General features: G+C 32.7%; 1 protein-coding gene across 3 annotated transcripts in view; it reads right to left on the reverse strand.

Annotated features, from left to right (window-relative positions):
• Nrx-1 (neurexin 1) overlaps positions 1-21,982 on the reverse strand; it is a 230,444-nt gene extending 208,462 nt beyond the window's left edge. For all 3 annotated transcript variants that reach the window (XM_072899353.1, XM_072899352.1, XM_072899351.1), the window contains exons 1-2: positions 19,037-21,982; positions 8,159-8,209 (exon numbers count right to left, since the gene is read on the reverse strand). In XM_072899353.1, the coding sequence (XP_072755454.1) occupies positions 8,159-8,209; positions 19,037-19,645 (660 nt within the window). In that variant the 5' untranslated portion in view covers positions 19,646-21,982. The remainder of the gene's footprint in view (positions 1-8,158; positions 8,210-19,036) is intronic.
• Between the last annotated feature and the right edge of the window lie 217 nt (positions 21,983-22,199).

Raw genomic sequence — 22,199 nt, forward strand, 5'->3', positions numbered from 1 at the left:
TTTTAAATTATGTAATAATAAATTATAGTTATTTTTAAAATACAAACGCACGTTTTTCCACTTTTCTAATTACTCTCCTTAGTGTAGGTAATATTTAAAATAATTAGGTATTTTAATAATATCTAAAAAAAATTATTCAAGTATTTCAAGTTCAGAAAATGTTAAAGTATTAATTCAAATAAAAATTTTCAATAATTGTTTTATACTTATTATCTCATTTAATAATTTCAAACATGACTTTAAATAAATATATCTTATATACATATTTTTATCTATTATTTTCACATAAAATAAATAAATAAATAAATAAATATATATATATATATACTTATATATTGTAAATTTCATTTATTGTAAACGTTGATTAAATTAGAAATTAACATTAAACGGAAGATCCTGTCGCAAAACAGAGAATGTGACGCTAGCTACCTCTGTTCGCTCCGTGGGTAATTCGCACTAGCTTCACTAAATACAATCAACTCGAGACAATAATACGTCGGGCTTGCAGCTATTCGCGATCATGTCTGTGATCATCTGTCGGAGGGCTCAAGCAGGATAGTCCGAGAAACACGGAAGTGTCTTTGAGACCGGAACGTCGGAAGTGCAAGAAATGTCTATCTCAATGCAAAGGAGAACAAATACAATGTCTAGCCACCGTTTTCTGTAAGAGGGAAGACAACCGTAGACAAAGCTTACAAGGCACATTATACTAAGATCCGGTGGTTTGCATAAAGACCGACGATAGTATTCTGCTTGTCACGTGCTAAGGATGAGATGCAAAGATAAATCACCGACAAGAAAGCGGAAATCATAATTATCTAATATAAGAAAAGATAGAGATGAAACGAGAAGAATGGTAAAACACAAAAGTATAAACTAGTAAATAACAACGATAATACTGCAAATTTTGCTGAACTAATTTTATTTAATATTAATGAATAAATGTTATGTGGGGAAAAATTGAAAATATCCTACTTACTCGCAGAATTTTTGCAAACCGTCATTTGTGTAACACATAGTCTATCTAATTATATTGTTATTAGATAAATTAGATAAAATATTAGATAATACGCGTAACATATACATTATATATGTACAAATATTATCGAAATATCGTCTCTCCTTATTAATGGAAATGCATATAACTTCGACTGATTGGGTGCGTATAAGTTCTCCGTACGCCTTAATTAATACGTTCCCTTCAGACTCGCAAACGCATGCATATATCACCGAATGCACGTTAATGAAATAGCGGTTAGCGGCTGTTGAAGTACAGCGAACATGTCTGTGGAATCAGCCTCGATTCTCTGTGAACTCGCAGTTGCATTTGCACACATGATGTGCACGTCTTACCTCCTTCTGTCAGAGAATTATTACCTACATTTACACAACTAACGCTACAAATTGTGCACTTGCGCATATTTATTAACACAATGTCTGCTTGATAACAAAAGAAAATATTTTTTTGATAATGCAGAAGAAATATTATGTATATAATCGTTCAGTTTCATTTCTTTTCTGTTAAAACTTATATATGTATATTAAAAAAACATAATTACAACTTTTTAATTTGCCCCTATCAGTTTTGTCCAATTATGCTCTAATAAATAACGAGTGATGAAAATAAAAATAAAAGACGAATTGAAATTGGCATATTAATTTATGAAATATATATTTGCGTCACAAGTTTCTTGATTATTGTATCGATTTCAATCTTATATTCCGATGCTGTGTCACTGAAATAGGAAAATACCTTCCTCTTCATTTTATCGTTCTTTACAAATTAAATAATTACAAACTGGTATCTTAATAATTAAAAATTGATATCTTAATTACAAACAATATCTTAATTATTTAATTCTAATTTTGTGAGAAATTACATTCATATTTTTCGCGAAAATTACGTAATATAATGGTGAATAAAGGAAACGACTAGCACAATGGACAAGAATGATTCACTTCAATTTTGCAAATTATAACTCGTATGCCACGTGTAGATTTTTTGTTTCTTTTTTCATTTCTTTTTTTTTGTTCAGATGGATTATATTCGATTCGAGCAGATTCCCACGCAGGTCGATAACCGAAGTGGGAAAAACCTCTCTGTTCTGTATGTATTTAATCAAACCCACGTACAACGTATAATAATCTCGCGAGAATATTGGCCGTTGTTATTTCGCCAATCGCGGCGGAGGAGATTCACTGACACGAAAATGGAAATAACAAACGCGCTGTTTTCAACGGATTAAAAGCGAAGGTGGTCGATTGTGCACTAATAAATTGTTGATACTAATCTATAGAGATCTTTTTGTCGGCACTTGTACGTGGAACGGTTCTAATACGTTTTTAATGGAGCCACATTATCGTCCACGATGAATAATGAAGCTGGAATTTAATTTGCGTCACCTTGAGATTCATCTCAATCTAAGGTGAACGAGATTCGATCGCATTGGTGACAAAATGAAACGAGCTGAAGATTAAATGATTTATGAGTGATCTAGACATTTTTTTTACTTAAGTCACTAAATTTAAAGTTCTAAAATTTCGCATACTCTTGCAACTCTTACTATTTCCAACATACATAAAAAGGTGCAGTGCAAACTAGTCTGATTTTTTTATCTTGGAGATTATATTTAATACGAAATCGATTTTTCCTTCATCAGATATTTTAATACTTAAGAATTTTAAATTCTATCGTTAAGAAGAAAACACACCAATAAAAGAACATAAAATATATATTTTATTTTCTTACATTTATAGCAAGGAATTAATATAAAACATAAAGTATTAACCAATTATTTTAGCGGGTATTACGTTGCAAATACTGTATATAACATCTACGGATTCTATGTTGATCGATAAGCTATTGTATTACACGCGCTAGGCAGCGATTCGATGATTACGGGAACGCAAGAGGCAGTCACGGCAGTCTTCATCGAGCTTGTTTAAAACGAGTGGTGTTACGTGATAAATCGAATCTTTTTTTGTTTTATAAAATGTCGTGTACTGTTAATCGATCCAACGGATATTACGTGTCCACTTTGAAGCGTGCCATTTTAAAGCGTCGGCGTTGCTACTAGCTTGCAAATTGAATTCCGAAGTCATTCTACTGCATCGACCATCAGTGAGCATTTTTGCAGGAGGAATATACAAATAACTTGTGCGAAAAAAAAAGCGACGAGAAACTTTGTTGCATCCAATAAATATCTTTCGCGTTAGAGATGTTGTTTAAAATTTTAGTATTTAAAAGATGTTTTTAAAGTTTCAGTGTTTGAGATGTTGTTTAAAATCAAATTGCAGTTGGAAAAATACATCAATATCGATATACTAATGCAATAAAAAAAACGTTTGGACGATTTGTAATTTCAATCGCAATGTGACAGCCTTAGACATCGCGTGTAAGAGATTTCGAAAAATTTACACATAAGCGATATATAACTGATAACGCTACGAAACCTTCTATTGTATTACGTTATTCTTCGTGTTCATTAAGTTTAGATTCGTGAGACCTTAATCCAACTATATTCCGGCTTAATCTAGCCACATTCCAGTTCTGTAGATAAAATCGCGTTAAATTTCTTATAAACGTGAGTCTGAATGAGAAATTCCATCGATATTCGATTTTCTCATTTAGCGTAATATATTTTCTCTTTATGACCATCCTTTATAGGACGAAGAAGGAATAACAAATCGCAAATTCGTGATTTTGGCATTTTCGTTATGCGATAAATTGCGAATGATTGTTCAGTGGTAAGAGGATTACGTCGTCATTATATTGATCATGTAAAAGTGACTTTTGCCCTGCAATTTTTGATTTATAATTTGTTTCAAGATAAATTAATCGATGGCCTAAGAAGAGTGTTAATAATGTAAAATTTTCATTTGAATATTATCGCGCTATTAAACGAATTTTTATTCATTCTGTGGAATCTAGATGGAATATCCCAGAGTCGAGAGTTTCACGAAAGAATCTCATATTATATGAGAACTTGGTTTAATATTTGACAGTTTTATCGAGTGAACAATAATCTCGCAAGATTATTTATCTTCAGACGAAGATAGGAATTAAATCGATTCTCTAAATTACTAAAAGACTCCTTCCTTGAGGAGTCCAAGCACAAATGAATATTTAAACGGTGAAAAGGCAGTCAGAGCATCAAAGACTTTCTTATTATTGAAAAGTTCACGACAGAAGATAGCTTATTATTTTCAATGAACTCAGGTTTCCCGATAAGTCTCGTTATTTTGATACTTTTGCAAATTATTCTCTCTCTCTCTCTCTCTCTCTCTCTCTTAAGAGATATTTTATTATTAAAAATAATTATCTGTAAAAATCAGTTGTAATTACTATCGATAAGTACATGTGTGATAAATTGTACATGTATTATGCCGAATACGAAAAATATAATAAATTTGCTTATTTTATTTTTTCCGAGAAAAAAATAAGCATATAAAATACCTACTTCTTAAATTGTATATATTTAATAATACATTCTCTTTTTGATCAATTTGAAATTGATTCTTTATCTCCCTGTAAAATTAGCATCCTAATTTAAAAATTTTTCTATAATTGATACACTTTTGATTTTTCTTTTAAATTCTGTAAATTAATTAGTTAATAAATTCTAACGATTAAGTGTAGAAAATAGAAACTCAAAGATATAAAATGCCTATTTTTTACATTTTTATTATACATGAATATGGACGAATAGTTGTATTCACATAAATTAAAAACATAATTTTTTAATTTTAATATTTTTTTATGAAATTCTGAATCTAACCATATAACATTTTTATAAGAATTCTAGATTTTCTTACATGACGTGGAAAATTTACATGCAAAAATCCGCAAAATCATTAAAACTTTATTGTATTTTTTGTATGAATTCAAAAATTAAGAATTATCGTTAAAACTTTCAAAAAATTAGAAGCAATTGAAAATTGAAAAGTTACGATAAATGACCAACTTCCTCGACATCGAAAGAAAAGTCAATATCAATTTCTTTTTTATCTTTTCTTTGTTTTAGAAGAAAATATATAATTAAAACTAAAGAAAAGAATATTAGAGTACTATTACGTTTGACGATTTATTTTAATTTTTCACTCTTCAGATCTTTTCTAGATAAAGATACGCTTATGTGTTATGTTTTTCAATCTTCAGCTTCCGTAAAAGAGAGAGAATAAAATCTTGTCTCTTTGAAGATTGCATTATACGAGTTAATTTGCAATTTGACACAAACTCGTCCATGAACTAAAAAGGAATCCGTGGTGTCTTTTAAATATAAAGGATAATATACAGACCTTCAATATCGATGTTCTCTACTCTTGCGTTTCAATTTATCTCGGAAAGGTATTCTTGACATCCGTCTCCTTGAGTTGCGTGAAAGAAATTCGAGAAGTCGAGATTCTTTTCTCAGTTTCGCTAACTGTTCTTGGCTTTGAAATCTGACGAAATTATAGCGAGAAAAGAAGTATTAAATATCTCGTATTTTCTCTATTTTCTATTCTCGCAAACAAACGAGACTGCAATTGAGCGACCTCCTTGCAAAGAACGTACTGTCGTTGCTTCGCGTTATACGTATCTCATTAATTTTTTTTCTTCACATAAACGATTTTTTTACTAAAAATTATTTAAATTTTTCGAAAAAAAATAACGATGTCTTTCGTGAGAATATTTTATCAGATTTAGTAATTTCGTTATCTAATCTAGAGACTTTTTGTTTTGCTCGTAAACAAATAAATAAAACAAGCAAACTTTGCATGTATTAACTTCACAAGCACAATCGACCGTCTAACCTAACGACGTAACAAATACCGTGCATTTTTATCGCGCGCCATTTCTCAAAGTATGCTCAAATCGCCACAACGGCCTACTTAAAACCAACCCAGCTAGGCAATTTATTTTCATTTCTCCTAACGAGTCTCCTTAACCTGTCTTCCTTTCCGCGCTCCACTTTCTATACAGAGGACGAATAATTTCGAGTCCCTTCCGTGTGATTTATTCTTTCCGATCGATAGCATTAATTTGTTATGGTTCTGAAGAATGTTGTAACGCGATTACGAGCAAACTGGAAAAAGCATGTAATGATTTTGGTATCTTGAATTCAGTATTAAATATTCAGAAATGGCATCGATTCGATTAAATCAAGTTAGTATTATTATTATTTAGAACTATTGTTAATTTTTATTATGTAGGTATATAGATTATCCAATTTATATGAGGATTTTTTTTTTCAGAACATTATAGACAGCTGTTGTAACCCATGTTTGAAAACCTCTCACCTTTTCTCTTGCTACACGTCATATTTAGAAAAATTCATGTATTAAACTTTTAATAAATATTTTATCAAATTTTGTTTAACAATTTTAAACTTTACTGTATATAAAATTTTATAGGATAAAACATTGGAATTATATGTTGTACATATATGCCTCGAAATATGTCTCTAAAAAATATACACATCAACAAATGTCAATATCTTTATAATCCATTAATTATCACATATATTTGACGAAATGTTGTAATTATTACTCTATTTAAAAATTACGTTATTGTATTTTAAATATAATTTTAAATAATACTAAACATTTTGATATTTTACATGATATTTTATAAATGACATATTTACAAAATGTGTTGATAAGTGATAAATCAAAGTTGTAAACATACAAGCAATTGAAAGATAAGATGTATAAGATTATGAAATGTCTCATTTTATTTCATATAGATATTATAAGCTAACTGTCTTAATTAATTTCAAGTACAAATACATTTTAATCTAACTATAGTTTAATCTTAATAATAAAGAAATCTTAAATTATAAAAGAAGATAATACTTCATAGAATTTTTAGGCAAAGAAAAACACAGTATAAAATATGCTGTGCCAACAAATCTCTCTCTCTGTACATTCCTTTTCTCTCATTCTTTGCTCTTTTCTCTTGCCCTTTCCGCGAGATTTATGATTGCCGTAGCTCAATTGTACTAACTGCTTGTAATACGTAAATTTCAACGCATATGATTTAGACGAATTTAATTTCGACGGCATAATAACGAGGCACATAATGATAAAAGGAGTTGAGAGGAATAAGAAATAGGAAGGATAAAGTTTGGTGTACTGTTTGCATACTACTGTATAATATATTTAACTGCGTTACGTAATATACAATGTACGCATTAAGGAGAGAACGATATGTCGTTTTCACGTCGCGACATGTCTTTCATAAGATTTGCATTACTTTACATAGTTACGATATAATAATCCGCATCGCTTATTTATTTCGTGAAATTGTTGCGCAATGGTTTAATATCAAACAAATAATTGTTTATCTATTATTTTTCTTTATGAGAACAATCGATGCAAAAAAATATAGCAATAAAAATTTGATTAAACACTTTTGCGAACTAAATTCTTCGAAATAAGTCTCCTCTCCAGAGACTTCGCGACGTCTTTGTTGCGTAATCAAATTATCTGAATCCGATTAATAGTTCATCGATATACGACGATAAGTCGAAGCGACTTGACTTGCTCATCTACCGTACATCCACGATCGTAGTTAACCACATAGTCAACGTTATGTACGTAGAAACCACGCGTTGTTTGTCACCGGCAATTCGGGGCATGCCTGATTGAACGTAACACGGCGCATACAACGCATCCGTGGCGTTGTACGGTTGTCTTACGAGATATTAAACCCTGAATCCGGTCGTCCTGTGTCACGTAATGTGAAACCGGCCCGTGCGTGCAACGGGAACAACGAAAATTGTTGTACAACAACGCATTGGCAAGAGAAACCGATATATCGGATGCAACGCATACGCGAGGCAACCGTATTCGCTCGTGTATAAAATCTGTTTGCCGGCTTTATCGCGCACGAAGCTTTATGGCACGTCCATTTAAAAAATAAAAGAGCCCAGTATACCGAATAACATCGTTGTTCTGTGACAGCTCTTATTGCCAATCACTTGCGGCGGCATTTTTTTTTAAATTGTGTAATACCTCGTAGGTTTTTTTTAACAGTATGCAACGATTTTTCAACTTTTTTTAAACAGAAAGATAAAAGAGTTTGTTATCTTGTAAATTTTTTTTCTAATTCTGCTCTTCCATCTATATACATATGCTTATTATACACTAGAGTCATGGAGAAAATTTTATTACTCACCCTCGGTGATTTGCGTTTGTTGACGCTCTCGACACATGGGAAGCCACCGCACTGAAATGCATACATACATATATTGTATGACATCACGGCCTTATCTAACAATCGTATTTAATAATAATACAAAAACGTGGAATATTTCAAAGAAAAATCATTTTACGGCTAGAGATTTTGTGTCAGGCATTACCTAACCATAGTTAGTATGCTGAAAAACATTTTTATGTAGCAAGTATCAGAACTAGATGGGTAACATAGATTGGTTTTATAGCATAATAAACAGTAGATGGCATGATATAAACTGTATTCGAGGTTTGCGCGATGGCGGACTTCATAGAATAGTAAACTGTACAGTAAACACGCTGCAACGAATACCTTATCAGAAAGGTGTGTTTTAATTTATACAGCTATATAAAATCATGTCTGTATATGTTGAGAGAATTTAACGATCGATGTAAGAATTCATGAATTATGGAATTTATATATCGCAATTATATTAACTCTCGTCTCGCAGACGCAATTGCACATGCTCAGTAATACATGACATTTGCATAACATATTTTTATACATTAAAATGTATAACGTTATGGAAAAGATTTATTGTACAGTTCAACAAAAAAATAGCTTTTGGACTATAATATAAGATTAAAAATATATATTAAAATTTACATCATATTAACCATTCCTATATTATTGAATAAATGATTATATTTTTGAAATAAATGTATATTTGGCTTGACATAGTTTAATTTTTAATATTATTTTTTCGTCTTTACGTTAATATTTGAAATAATATTTAAAATAATACAAAACATAATATTTAAAATTGTCATTGCAAGTCTGAAAGCTTAAAATATTATTTTAAATTTAATTTTAAATAAAAGAAATTTCTAATAATTCTTTTAAAAAGTCATCATTTTAATTAATAATTTTCCAAGTATAGGAATGGTGCTCTCCAAATATTACTATTAATAATTTTCTAAGTATAAAAATGATGCTCTCCAAACATTATTTATTTAAAAGTGTAAATATTTATACTTCTTTTTTTCTTTTAAAAAATAAATATCTAACTACTGTTAGTATATAAAGTCTGCATTTTGAAATGTATGCATTATTGTATAATACGTGATAATTTTTATGTTATATGTTTGTTTAGATTACATAAATATAAATCTAACGATTAAAATAAGAATGTATAAAATCAAAAAAATTGAAATATAAATATATATTAAACAGAGAATTATATCAATGTCATTATATATGAAAAATTATAATAAAAATAAATGATTCCAACATTTCACAGACAAAATACCTATCGAGTGAAACTTAAAAAACACTATATGTATTATTATAATCATATGGCAGAGAGATATTCGAAATATTATTTCGTGTAAAATGATTTCATCAAATTCGTCAACATAGCAATAAATCGGTGTATCTTCGTCCAACTTGTGTCTGTTTATTACAACATATAGTTTAACGATGGAAGAAAACCGCTCGGCTTTTCCATCCGCTTGTTGCGAGCGGACGGAACAAGCGTCATTCCGAAACACGAAAAGTTTGCCACGAGCAACCATAGCAGCCATATACAAATACCGCAAGTGCGGTTTATTATTTTATCGTGACAGACACGTAAAAATATGTTGAGCGCTCGTGCGCGATTTCTATGCGTGCACGCGACGAGTTTAATGCGCGGATAACCGAGTGGAATGGTTGTGCCATGCGGAAATATCACTGACTAACGCGACAAAAATTTTCTTCTACATTGAAATATTTTAATTTTTTTAACTTTTCGAGTGTAAACAATTTTTTATTAATATTCGATAAACCCCCTATCCTCTTATCATTTCTACATCTTTGTCTTTTTTTTATTGTATATATACAATAGTTTATTAATAAAATATTTTTTCACTTTACTTAAATATTTTTTACCTGAATTTCAGAATGTAATTTAAAAAATGGAATATGAAGCTACTTTCTTTCCACTTCTTTTACAAATCCATTGAAAACGGACTTTAGCAAATTCACATGAAATTTACATTAGTATTTTGCATATATTCTGTCCGCCGAAATGCAATGTCCCTGTCAAAAATATGAAATTCAAAACGATGTCTGGAACGTGAACAAGTTATGAGAGAAGGATGCGAAAGAAGGATGGCTCGGTTTTGTCGATGATTTGCCGAGCGGTCACAATGAAAGAATAGAATTGTTTTCCGCTGCTGCCGGAATTCCTACCATATTCCCCGGACATGCTACCTCCGATTATATATAGTATATATATATATATATATATATATATATATATATACATAGTCTTTTCTAGTTCTGTCGAATAATTTAAAAACTGCGCTACTCTTTCTTTTTAATTATTTTAATCTAAAAAGAAGAAGAGAAAACGAATTTATATAGTATATTATAAATAACAAATAAAATCGTTAATCACTTCACTTAATCATAAAACACTTCGTAAAACGCAAAAAATATGCTAGAAGGAATATATATACAAATAAATTGGAAAACATTTAGTTGATTTTTACAAATGAAAGAGAAAGTAAAATCTTTTCACGACTTCTTATAAAAAAAAACTTACAAGAGACTTAATTTTTTTATAATATTAATTTATATTTTTTTTTTTTTTTTTTTTTTTTTTTTTTTTTGTATAGAATCTATAGTAACATAAAAATTGCGAGATGACAATTCGATCTTTCATTGTTGCCAGTCTCTTTTCACGAAAGATTCACGGTCGACAGGAGGGAGAACAGCACTTTATTCCTTCGCTCGGTCCACGCTTCGCGATGATTAAGTCTTTCCCGGAGTTTTATCCTCGGAGGGCGGAAAAAAGTTCCACGGGGAAGACTTGAACTCCTTCTTTCCGTCTAGAACGGTTTTATCTTCGATCACGTTTCGTGCTGCGATGCGGTCTCGTTTGCGCAAAGTCAAGCGAGATAATCGATACGTCTTCGTCCGCTCTCGCCACCTAAAAGCCGCCGAGATGCTATTTCTCGTCGTTCCCTTTGCCCTTCCTTGTGCGATCTTTTATTATTATGCGCGTTCAAGGCTAAAGAACGATTTGCACATACACACCCTGTATCACTTTTTTTTTCTCATCACTAAGTAACAATGCAAGCATGAGGGAGAAAACGCGCAAAAATAAAAAAAAAAAGTTCAATTCATTAAAGAAACTTAAAGTATGAAATTTACTTTTTTATTAAAATTAAAATATTTGAGTTTAGCGATTATAAAATAAGTAAGAATAATTTAAATTTTGCTAAAATTATGTTATAAATATTGTTTATAAATAAAACAAATATAAGACATATTCTTTCTCCACTCTAGAGAGTATGAATGTATAAAAATATAAAAATATAATTAACGTGAAAAAAAACTTTCTTTATAAAATATTAATAAAATCTAAATAAAATCTTTTTCGCTATTTTAGAGAATCTTCTTATAAAAAGAATGTACATTCGCAATCTGACACAAACATAGAGATATTGAACAATACGATTTAAAAAAAACGCACTTAATATGCGAAACGTTTCCGTTGGCGCAATATTAATAACCGGTCGTAAATATCGAATTGTGTAGCCGAGACTATGACATATGTTTGAGGCAATTCCTCGAATTTATTTCCGATCAACTACTCTGATGGACATTCAATCGCTAGCACTTCTGTCAACAAAATTAGCCATTGAAATTGTATTTTCAGTTTCGAGGAAAAAAAATGTTATTACCGATTCGTTTTTAAAGGAACGAGATATCGATCAATTCGTACAATTCTCGTGTAATAATGTTTTGCATAATAATGTAAATGTGTAACAAGACAAATTCATCGCTGTCTACTTGCATAAACCATAAGTAATTTAGAACGCACTCGATTAAGGTGAATGGCATCACCGGTGCAATGTTTACCAGCAATTGACAAACTTCACTGGCTGTAAATCATCAAAAGGCCCATGTCAACGGGGATTTTCATTTTTGATCGTTGACAGGAATAGCCGACTGTCATCTCGCTCAACAGAAATTAATTCAGTTTTACAAGCACTCCCCTTACATTTACGCCTCTACTCTCCACAGCCAGCGTATGTCTGAACCACGTTTGAATGAACGCTTGCTACCAGGATGGACAGCAATCACGATTACGCGTGTCATAAAAAAAGACGAAAATACATTTTAATTGAAACAAAAAAATTATACACAAATTTAATTTTGTGCACGGGTTTATTGCAGTAGAATACGCACAATTCTGAAAATTTCGTTATTATATAAATCTGTTCATTATAATGGAGATAATATTCTGTTATTTTCAATATACACACACGAAATCTACTTGTTACGCTTGTATAGAGATGGCAAATTTTTTCACAATAATTGATTAAATGTAAATTTCCATACGGATTTCTGTTAATCTTGGAGTTAAATTCAACAGCGCGCGCGCGCAGTTTAATTATGTCATCGATCGTCTGCCATTACATTCTCAGGATATGTAAAAGATATAGCTGCAGTAAATGTAACCTCTCCACTAATAATGTTAACAATGACTAAATCGGAGAAACTAGCACGTAATAATCAAGAATGAAGATGATATTGAGCGAGAGTATAAAGAAAAAAACGATACATAAATTCTGAGTACAACCTGTCTAGTACAAACTGTCTTGATATTAACTCGATACTGTTTTTTATATCAGTAATTTTTACCTATATCTTGTCATGAATAAATTAATATTCATAATACTACATTATACGAGTATTAAAGCTATACATTTGGCTTATCTTTTTTTAAAAGATTCTATAAAACTTCTTACATATGTACTACTAGCCATTAAAATTGCAACACTGTATTACAACATTTATATATATATATATATATATATATATATATACAATATATATGTGTATAACGATGGCCACCGTCAGATAACTGGATGCAATCATATAATAAAAATTAATTAAACGTGGATCGTTATAGAAGCACAAACTTTTGCACTGGGCAATTCTATACATTCTCGATTTTCGATGAGATTGTGTACGACGTTTATATATATATATATATAGTTGCTGGTTACATCATCTAGACACATATTCGTTGTTTCCGAGGATGTACGAGCGAAATTTATCTCGGCATATGGAATTTTCGTTCAGCCGCCTTCATTAACGAGTTTCTGTATTAATTATCGCGCCGCATTTCAGTTTGTTCACACATTTGACCACATATCATTGCAGATAGAAATTACTTTAACTTCTAGCTTGTCGAAGAAAATATAACCGTCGATTTTTAAACCAATATCAATTTAAGAAGATACCGAAAATTTACACCATATTAATTTTTATTCAAACCTGATAATTTGAATAAATTATACAATTGTACAATAAATTAAAATACTTTCAACTTTGACTATTTTTTGCTTTCTAAATATCATATATAAAATATGTAAACTAAACCTTTAGCATTATTTAGCAGCTACACATTCTGTTGCATGATTATTTATTATGATATGCTTAATGAGGGTATATTCACACAATTTTCTCGTTTTAGTCAGAAATCATGTTTGTGATTTGACGGGATGTGATATCGTATCTCATTAATTACAAATCAGCGTATTCATAAATTGCAGCAGTTAACATAATGAATGCTGTATAGTATGTACGTCACTCAACGCATGATTATGTACGTGCGAAGAAATACGATCGACCGACGAGAAAAAACCTTCGTCTGCGTCAAGCGAGCATATAATTAATGAAACTCAATATTTTTCTATTGCTTAGACGACCGTCTTTCGATTTATGCGGCGATTGCTGCGGCTTCGAGAATGTTAGATCGGAAAACAAAAAGAAAAAAAGATAAGTGTGATTAATAGCGTAGAGAGAAATTATGTTGATGTTATAACAAGTTTTTCCTTCGACATTGATTGATAGCCACGAATTAATGATCATCCTAATCAGGTATTTTTTTCTCTATGTTTAATGAAAATAATAAAAACTTATTTAGATATTAAATGAAACGTAAAAAATCAAGTTTTATACATGTACAACATGTGCACTATATTACTTTTTTAAAAATATTTATAAAAAAAATATATCATTTTAATGATATCGTATTATGTAAAAATATGAATAAAACGCACACACACACATATTTACAAATTTTAATTAATAATTTAAATAAAGTTATAATTATACTGTTACTTTGTCATTTATACATATATTTATTTCTTGGATAATTTTCTAGTTTTACATGAATTTTAGATGAAACAAGCAGTCAGCTTATAAATAAAATTGTAAATATGTCTAATTGTAAAAGTTAGACTGAAAATGGAACTATTTTAATTATTGAAATGTTGAATTTGAAATATTAAGTAATTTCAACAATTTTAATAATTTTCTGAATCGATATTCGTTATTTTTGAATTCAAGAAAATGCAAATATTATCATAAAACCAAGTAACCATAGCAGAGCGATTAATGGAAAAAACTTTATCCCAATTTTGCAAACTATTTTTTTTAAATTTTTTATATATTTTATTCGTTATTATTTTTTTCTATATAAAATGTTGGAAATGCTATGCGAGATAATTGAAACTTAAATTAGTTTGAGATTTAAATAGCACATACAAATGGAATACAGAATTTGTATTCGTAATTATCTTTAAAGAATATGAGCTATTTGAATATCGACCAAAGCAATATTCTTGCGCTTAAATGACACTTAAAGTATCACTCTTTTAATACAATACAAATTACATAAATATTTTGAAAAGTATTGCCATACTTTTTAACGATATCAAGTATAATTATTAAAGATCAAACCAAAAACTCTCTCTCTCTCTCTCTCTCTCTTTCTCTTTTATAATTACCCAACATTTATATATTCTGATATTAAACATATGTGCAGCTGCTAACGTGCATCTCATTTATATATGTATACAGGCTTCGTTCATCGCGCTCGTCATGTATATGCAATACATTATTTCGCTCGAGTACGGCTGTACGCATTGGCGTATCTACCCTGTAATTAATATTATCTATAGGGTTCGTCGTTCAACATTATTATCCGATAAAGATCTATATTGGTTGTTTTCCATTATGCAATACTTGTATGTACATTTCTTGAAACACGTGCAATGTTACCGCGAAATAACATTCACGATCCCTATTGTGCGATCCTGTGCAATGTATTTCACAAATTAATTAATTTAGCTTCCCATTTAATTCATAATATTAATTTTATTGAATCATTTATATCACGACGGATTGCAACTACTTAGCTTGTTTTTCGATATGACTCGTGAGCTTTACAAATATATCTGAATTAAAAACGCGTTTATTAAATCTTTTTATATATTTTATTTTTATATATTATTAAATCTTTTTATATATTTTATTATTTATTATAAATTGATGTTTGTTGCATTTTTCTAAAATTATCTTTAAATCAATTTTTACTTGTAAGTAATTATTACGTAATCTTTAACTAGTGGTTAATACGGAGATAATATAATAAATATTATGCAGCGGTTAACTACATTATCTCTTTCGCAATTTAGTGATATTGCTCGAGAACTAACATCATAGAACATTAAATAATATCCTTTGTTTCGTTATCTTTATCTATTTGCTGACTATTTATGTAATTCATTTATACACAACAATATAGTCACAGTGAAAGTGTGTAACAGGTATGAAATAATTGCTTCCTATGTGTAATTGCTCGTTTTTTCCACGACAGTCATTTGTAGCAGTCCAGTGATTGCGCTTATTCCCCGTTCGTCTGATAATCGCTTTTCGTGCCACGCGTACATTACAATGTTAACGACAGAAAAAAATAATATTAACACGAAGCAATCAGCGTTGAGAAGGCGTTTCGCGCGGAAATAGCGATTTTCTGCCGACCAAGAAAAACTTACTGCAAGCCTTATCATTTCTGCTCAATAACTCAAGACAATGTATATGTAAATGCGAACGCTATAATAAAGATTAAAGAAAGAAAAAAAGGCTATTAAAGGATAAAGTAAAAATAATAATCGGCTATTCCATTATACATTACTGGAACTCGAAAAATTCAGATCTCTAGTCATATGAATTTTTGTTATTACTATTATTAATAAAATATGCTGGTTAAATTTAACCAGACGTTTCAAGAACACTTTAGGTTTCAACGGGAACTAATTAAAATAATAATGTTGCTGCTAGTACAATTTCTTATACGTACATTGATAGATCTAGGTTATCTATCAATGTTGCTGCAACGTCACGTATGGATGTACAGAGGACGATAACGTCGACCGGGTTACATCGTTGCACCGGTAATCGTATGGCGATCCTCCTGACGGATATTCTCGATTTGTCGCCTTATCTAATCGTAAGCGGATATGCGCGTCGTAACCGCATGTGGCCAATCGAGCAGCGAGGTGACTAAATTTACAAATACGACGTCCTACTCAAACTCACCGACATTCTACGAGCAGTGAAGTATATATCCTACCTGAGAGAGAATGAACACATCTTATTTTACTTTTATCTAAAAACGTAGAATAAAATATATACGAAAAAAGAGAAAATAGATAACGAAATTGAGTTATTTTCTACTTCTCGGACAATTGTTCTAAATAATATAATAATTTAACATCTAACATTAGTTACGTCAATATTTTAATTAAAATGTTACTTCTAAGTAAAATTTTCTCTTCTGTTTGAATATTGCTGCTTCCGAGATATTAGAAGAAAAGTTATTTGCACCTTTTGAAAACCTCGTATTAAAAACAAAATTTACAATTATTATCAATGTCAAAATATCGGTTATCATTACGAATAACAAGCATGCCCGATTAGTATTTGCTAAATAGTCGACAAGATTACTTTCGGAATAAGATACAAGATTGTAAGGATATTCGGATAAAGCAAGAAACATAGCTAAAGAAAGCAGATAGAGGAATTCTTGGCAGACGGCCACTGAGAGAAATATGAACTGAGACCTTTGCTTCCACGGTAACACGTAATAAATTCTGTCATAGAGTGCCAGCAGACAGACGCATGGAATGGAACGTATTATATCGTTTATGGAACAGAGAAAGGAAGTCGTTTTTATTGACCTACAAGACACGCGTACTCCTATCATTACGGTTAATATTAGTATCGTTTCAATATTATCGTTCAATCAAATTATAACATCAAATAATTAAAATAATTAAACTTTCTCCAAGTTTAATTATAAGACAATATATATATATATATATATATAAAGTCATAAATAAACAGATCTTTCTTGAGTAATACATAATCGAAAATAATTAACAGTACTTTATATAAATAAGAATTTGATGAAACTGTTGAAGAATAGAAAAGGAGATGTCTTTAGAAGGCTGAATCATAACATGTCTACTAATTATCGTAAAAATCAAGGAAGAAAAAGTGCTGTGATCCCAAAAATGTTTCCTTCCCACCCTCCTGGACAATGGAAGGAGCATCGATCGTCGGAAGTAGGCGATAAAACGGCACGGGGGAAACCCCTAAATGACAGGGGTTTATTTTTAGTCTCTTGTGTACGCGGCTCGCGATAGAGAAAGTCTCGATTTCGTGCTGACGAAGCGCACGCGCCTCTCGTAGCGCGTCAAGAGGTATTTCTCGATGAACCTGACTCAGCCATCGGTCGCGCGGTGTTGCATACGGTCAATGACATCGCTGAAACAACTTTATTGTTCCGACCACGCAAATATCTTGATCAATTCTTTGAACAAGATGACAAGGAAAATAAATAATTAATATAATTAACAGTCTGGTCGTTGATTAAAGTCAAATTGAAGGGACAGCCAAGTTACCTTATTAAGGTATTAAGGCATATGTTAAAGCTTTTACAAGGAAATGTTTCGATTTTTGATGTTTTCTTCAATTACAATTTGTTTAAATTATTAAAATTCTAATTAGTAAATATATATAGCAAGACCTGAAAGCACACTGAGTAAATATAATAAAAATATAAAAAAGAAACCAAATATATAATTATTATTATACAATTATTTAAAAAAACTTATATATTAATTTATTCATTCTTTCCCGAAAATAATTATAACTTTAAATATCATAAAAATGATTCGCATTTTACTTTAATGCAACATGTAAGATATCTATTAATTCACAGTACAATAAGTAAGATTTTTTTTATGGAAGAAATAAAAATCACGTACAAAAAAAAGTACAAAAAATTTTCTTGATGAATTGTATACTTTTTGAGAAAAACAAAAGTATATTAAATATAAAAAATTACGTGTGACAAATCTTTTACGTATATCTTGCTCAATAAATGTACATACATAACGGTAGAATAAAGCAATTGTGATGCGAACGAACAAACGAACGATGCGAAAATATATATACTAGATTAGTGAATTATTTGATCTCCCCAAAGCTTGAAAAAGCTCTATTTTTGTTTTTCGTTATAATCGCGCCAGCGAAATCGTGCCCATCAAAAGTCGAAATGTAAGGTAACTCATGATTGGCACTTTTCCAATCTGCCAGCAAAAAATGTTTTCCTTTGTCATGTATTGTTTATAGTTACGGAAATGCGCTACTTTGATAAAATACATGTCAAAAAATTAGATTATAAATTGTATTATAAATTACGAATTTCAGAAAACTATAAAAAAAACATTAAAACAAATTCGTAATTTAATTATTTATTATATTATTTCAGGATAAATTTTCGAAAGTGTGATCATTAATTATTAATTATTAAGCATTTGCGAGGAAAAATCTGTGAAAATCTAGACCTAGAATTTAAATCTGCATATTTTTTATAGAATCTAATATATCGAAAAGTATTTCGTGGGCTAAATAAATTAATGATTAAACGTGTCTAATATCACATAGATTTGAATAACGATCGCATACCTTGGCATCCCGACTCTTCATCTCCTGCCTCCTGGGCATAGTATTCTCCCCGTCGGCGTATACGAGATTCCTAATAAATCCATTGAATCTCGGTTCGAATATCACGCTGGGCAGTGCCAGCAGTGTGAGCTTGCTGTTATACCAGCTAGGCATACCGCCCACGTAGACGTCCGAGTTCCCGGCGAGCTTGCCGAACTCGAACTCCTTGCCGCGCGACGTAGATACCGCGCCGACACCGTCCACGGTCAGAGTGGTATTTTCATTGCACCTGGTGATCTGCACCTTGTGCCAATGACCGTCGCCGAGATCGTGGCCCACGGTGACAATCTGTGCACCGCCGCCGAGGTTGTACCTCAGCCTGAGCGCGCTCTCGACCAGCTTTACCTCAAAGAAGTCATACGTGCCGCCGTCATCTGTGTAAAGCAGCAGCCCGTTACCCTGCTCGGTCTTGAATTCAAATTCTAGGGTGCCGTTCAAACCGGCGTTCCATTTGCGAAATTGAGCGTAGCTGGTCGCGGAGCCCTCCAGCAAGAACGAACGGGCCACCTGGCAGGCAAGCAAGAGCACCACCGGCAGAAGCGGCGCCGGTATAAGCGAAGGATGACGCATGATTCACTCTTGAATCCAGATCCTTGCTCGCTAGATCCTGCTCATTCGCCCGTTAAATATCGGATGGCGGGATGGATGACGTCACGCGCTCATACGCATTCCGCGTAGGAGTCCGAAGCGTGGATGCGTGACGTCGGCCACGTTGTGACACCCGGCTGCTGCATTCGTGAGCACGTGAGCACGCACGCGCGATTCACTCGTACGAGATGCACCGTGGTGGGCGTGATACGTGAGAGTACGCGCTATTTCTCTCTTATATGCGCTTTTTGTCTTTCTTGCAATGTAAATATCTTCAAATGTCTTCGATTAGCGTTTTCTCGAGCTCTTTGTAACTTATTAGTAGATCTGAGAACGGGAGAGTTACTTCTCGGCACTGTTTCAAATAAATTTCTGAACGTTTGTAATTTATGTTTGTTGTTCAATTTCAGGATCTCTCGCTTTCTCTCTTTCTCTCTTTCTCAAGATAATTTTCAATAATAAATGTTTATAAGAAAATGCTTTGATAATAATTATTCACAAAATGATACTTTTATTTTCGATAAAATTACTTTAATTAATTAATGAAATTTATTCATTGCTTCAATACAAATCGATATTTCTGGATATGTCTTCAATTTCAGGTTCAGTCAGTCAATTGGATACATCAAAATTTGTAAATGTATACGCTTCGAGTACACTCTAAAAACATTGGAAACGCGACAAGAATATACGACATCAGTTTCCCTCGATTAACATGCATATATAATTTTGAATTATGCATCAATCAGTTGACAATGCAAAGTTTTCTGAAGAGAAAACGTTTTAATCAAACGTTTATACTGTGTCACTTTTTTTTCGTACGATCGAAAAAAATTAAACAGATCGAGAAATTAGGACAGCATCTTTTTTTTCAGAAAACATCAATTATATTTATATTCTAACGCACTGCTTGATTACTATAATGTAACCTTTTTAGTATAATTAATATATTTTTACGGAAGATTAATCAACCACAATCACTTAAATACATTTGAGGGACAAAAATAATATTGACGTTCTAATCGTTCAATGCAAACATTCTTTACAACTCTTACAGTTTTTTTTTCCAAGATTTTAATTTCTGCGATGAATTATTTCACCGTATTTATTGGATAGACGACAGTCGTTAACATCGAAGACGGCATACAACTGTTGAGAAAGAATTAAAGTCTCCAGGAGTTGATGATAAAATAATTCACATATATGCACGTATTCACTGAAGAATTTTCGATTTATTCGAGAGTCTTAATGAGCGAATTCTATCGGAAAGATAAGGATATGGAAAATTCAATAATTATTAAAGGACAGTCAATATGACTTTCAGTTTCTTCCTATCTCTCACGGGTCTTGAAAAATCCTCGGATTGATTGCGTATAGCAATCTAAGCAACAACTTCCGCGACGTCGAGGGAGCCGTTATCCTTCGTATTGCTTCGTGTCGAGGGTGCCTAGTCGTGATCCCCTCGGGTCGTCTCGTAACACGTCGCGTCGCGATGGCACACTTTCTCCTTTAGTGGAATACACGGGTATAGGTTTTTCGGGAAAAACGGCCGCGAAACGTCTGCAAATCAGTCCGGAATCGCGAGGGACGTCATCTAACCTCGACGAGCTTCATCTCCAGCATCGAAGGTCACTGGATAGAGAGCGGTCCCAGCGACACGACCTCGACCTAATCACGCGATGAGGCACTTTCACCACACACCAGCTCTCTGTATCCCTCCCTCTCCCGGCGTCGCGACGCAGAATCGCAGAGAGAGAGAGACACGGGGATGATCGCACAGCGACGTTCGTGACGACGCCGTTCCCGACGTGATGAACTCGTGGTTGGCGTCGAATGGCGCCGGCACAGCACGGATCGCTTGTTCAAACCGTCAGACGATCAGTACTCTGAACGCGGTTCACTCTCGAGTCAGCCATCCGTTCGTATCGCGATCGATCCGGCCGCGCGCTCCATTTTTCTCTCTCTCTCTCTCTCTCTCTCTCTCTCTCTCTCTCTCTCTCTCTCTCTCTCTCTTTCTCTTCCTCTCTCGCCCTCGTTCTCGCTCTTCACCACCCGGAGGCTCTCTCCGAGGTGAAACTAAACGTATCAGTTGAACGCGCGCGCAAAATCCACGTAAAATCCTGTCCTACCGTTACCGTTCTAATAGCTGATCACAGTATCAGTTAACCGATTCTCAGAGGGTTGGATCAGTCGACCCTCTCGACGACTCCCGGTTTGATACTAGCTTGGCGAGACAGAGCGACGCTCGGTAGGGACGCTCGCCTGCCGATGACGATGGTGCGACGCCCCCGGCATGACGCCGACGCCAACGCCGACGACGACGTCGACGCCGACGCCTCGCGCCGTTCCTCTGCGCAGTCGCGTATCGGGGATGAAGACCGGAGGAGGAAGAGGGAAGGAAGCACGGTGGTGCGAGAGGGTTGTTCTCTTCATGTCGGTGCCTGTCTGTCTGTCCGTTCGCTCGCCCTATAACCTACCTAGGGCCTGATCAGGGTGACGGAGGGATGCGGAAAATGTGAAGGTGTACACCTCCGGC

This window comes from Anoplolepis gracilipes, chromosome 9 (assembly GCF_047496725.1).
Source record: "Anoplolepis gracilipes chromosome 9, ASM4749672v1, whole genome shotgun sequence".
In the NCBI taxonomy this organism is placed as follows: Eukaryota; Metazoa; Arthropoda; class Insecta; order Hymenoptera; family Formicidae; genus Anoplolepis; species Anoplolepis gracilipes.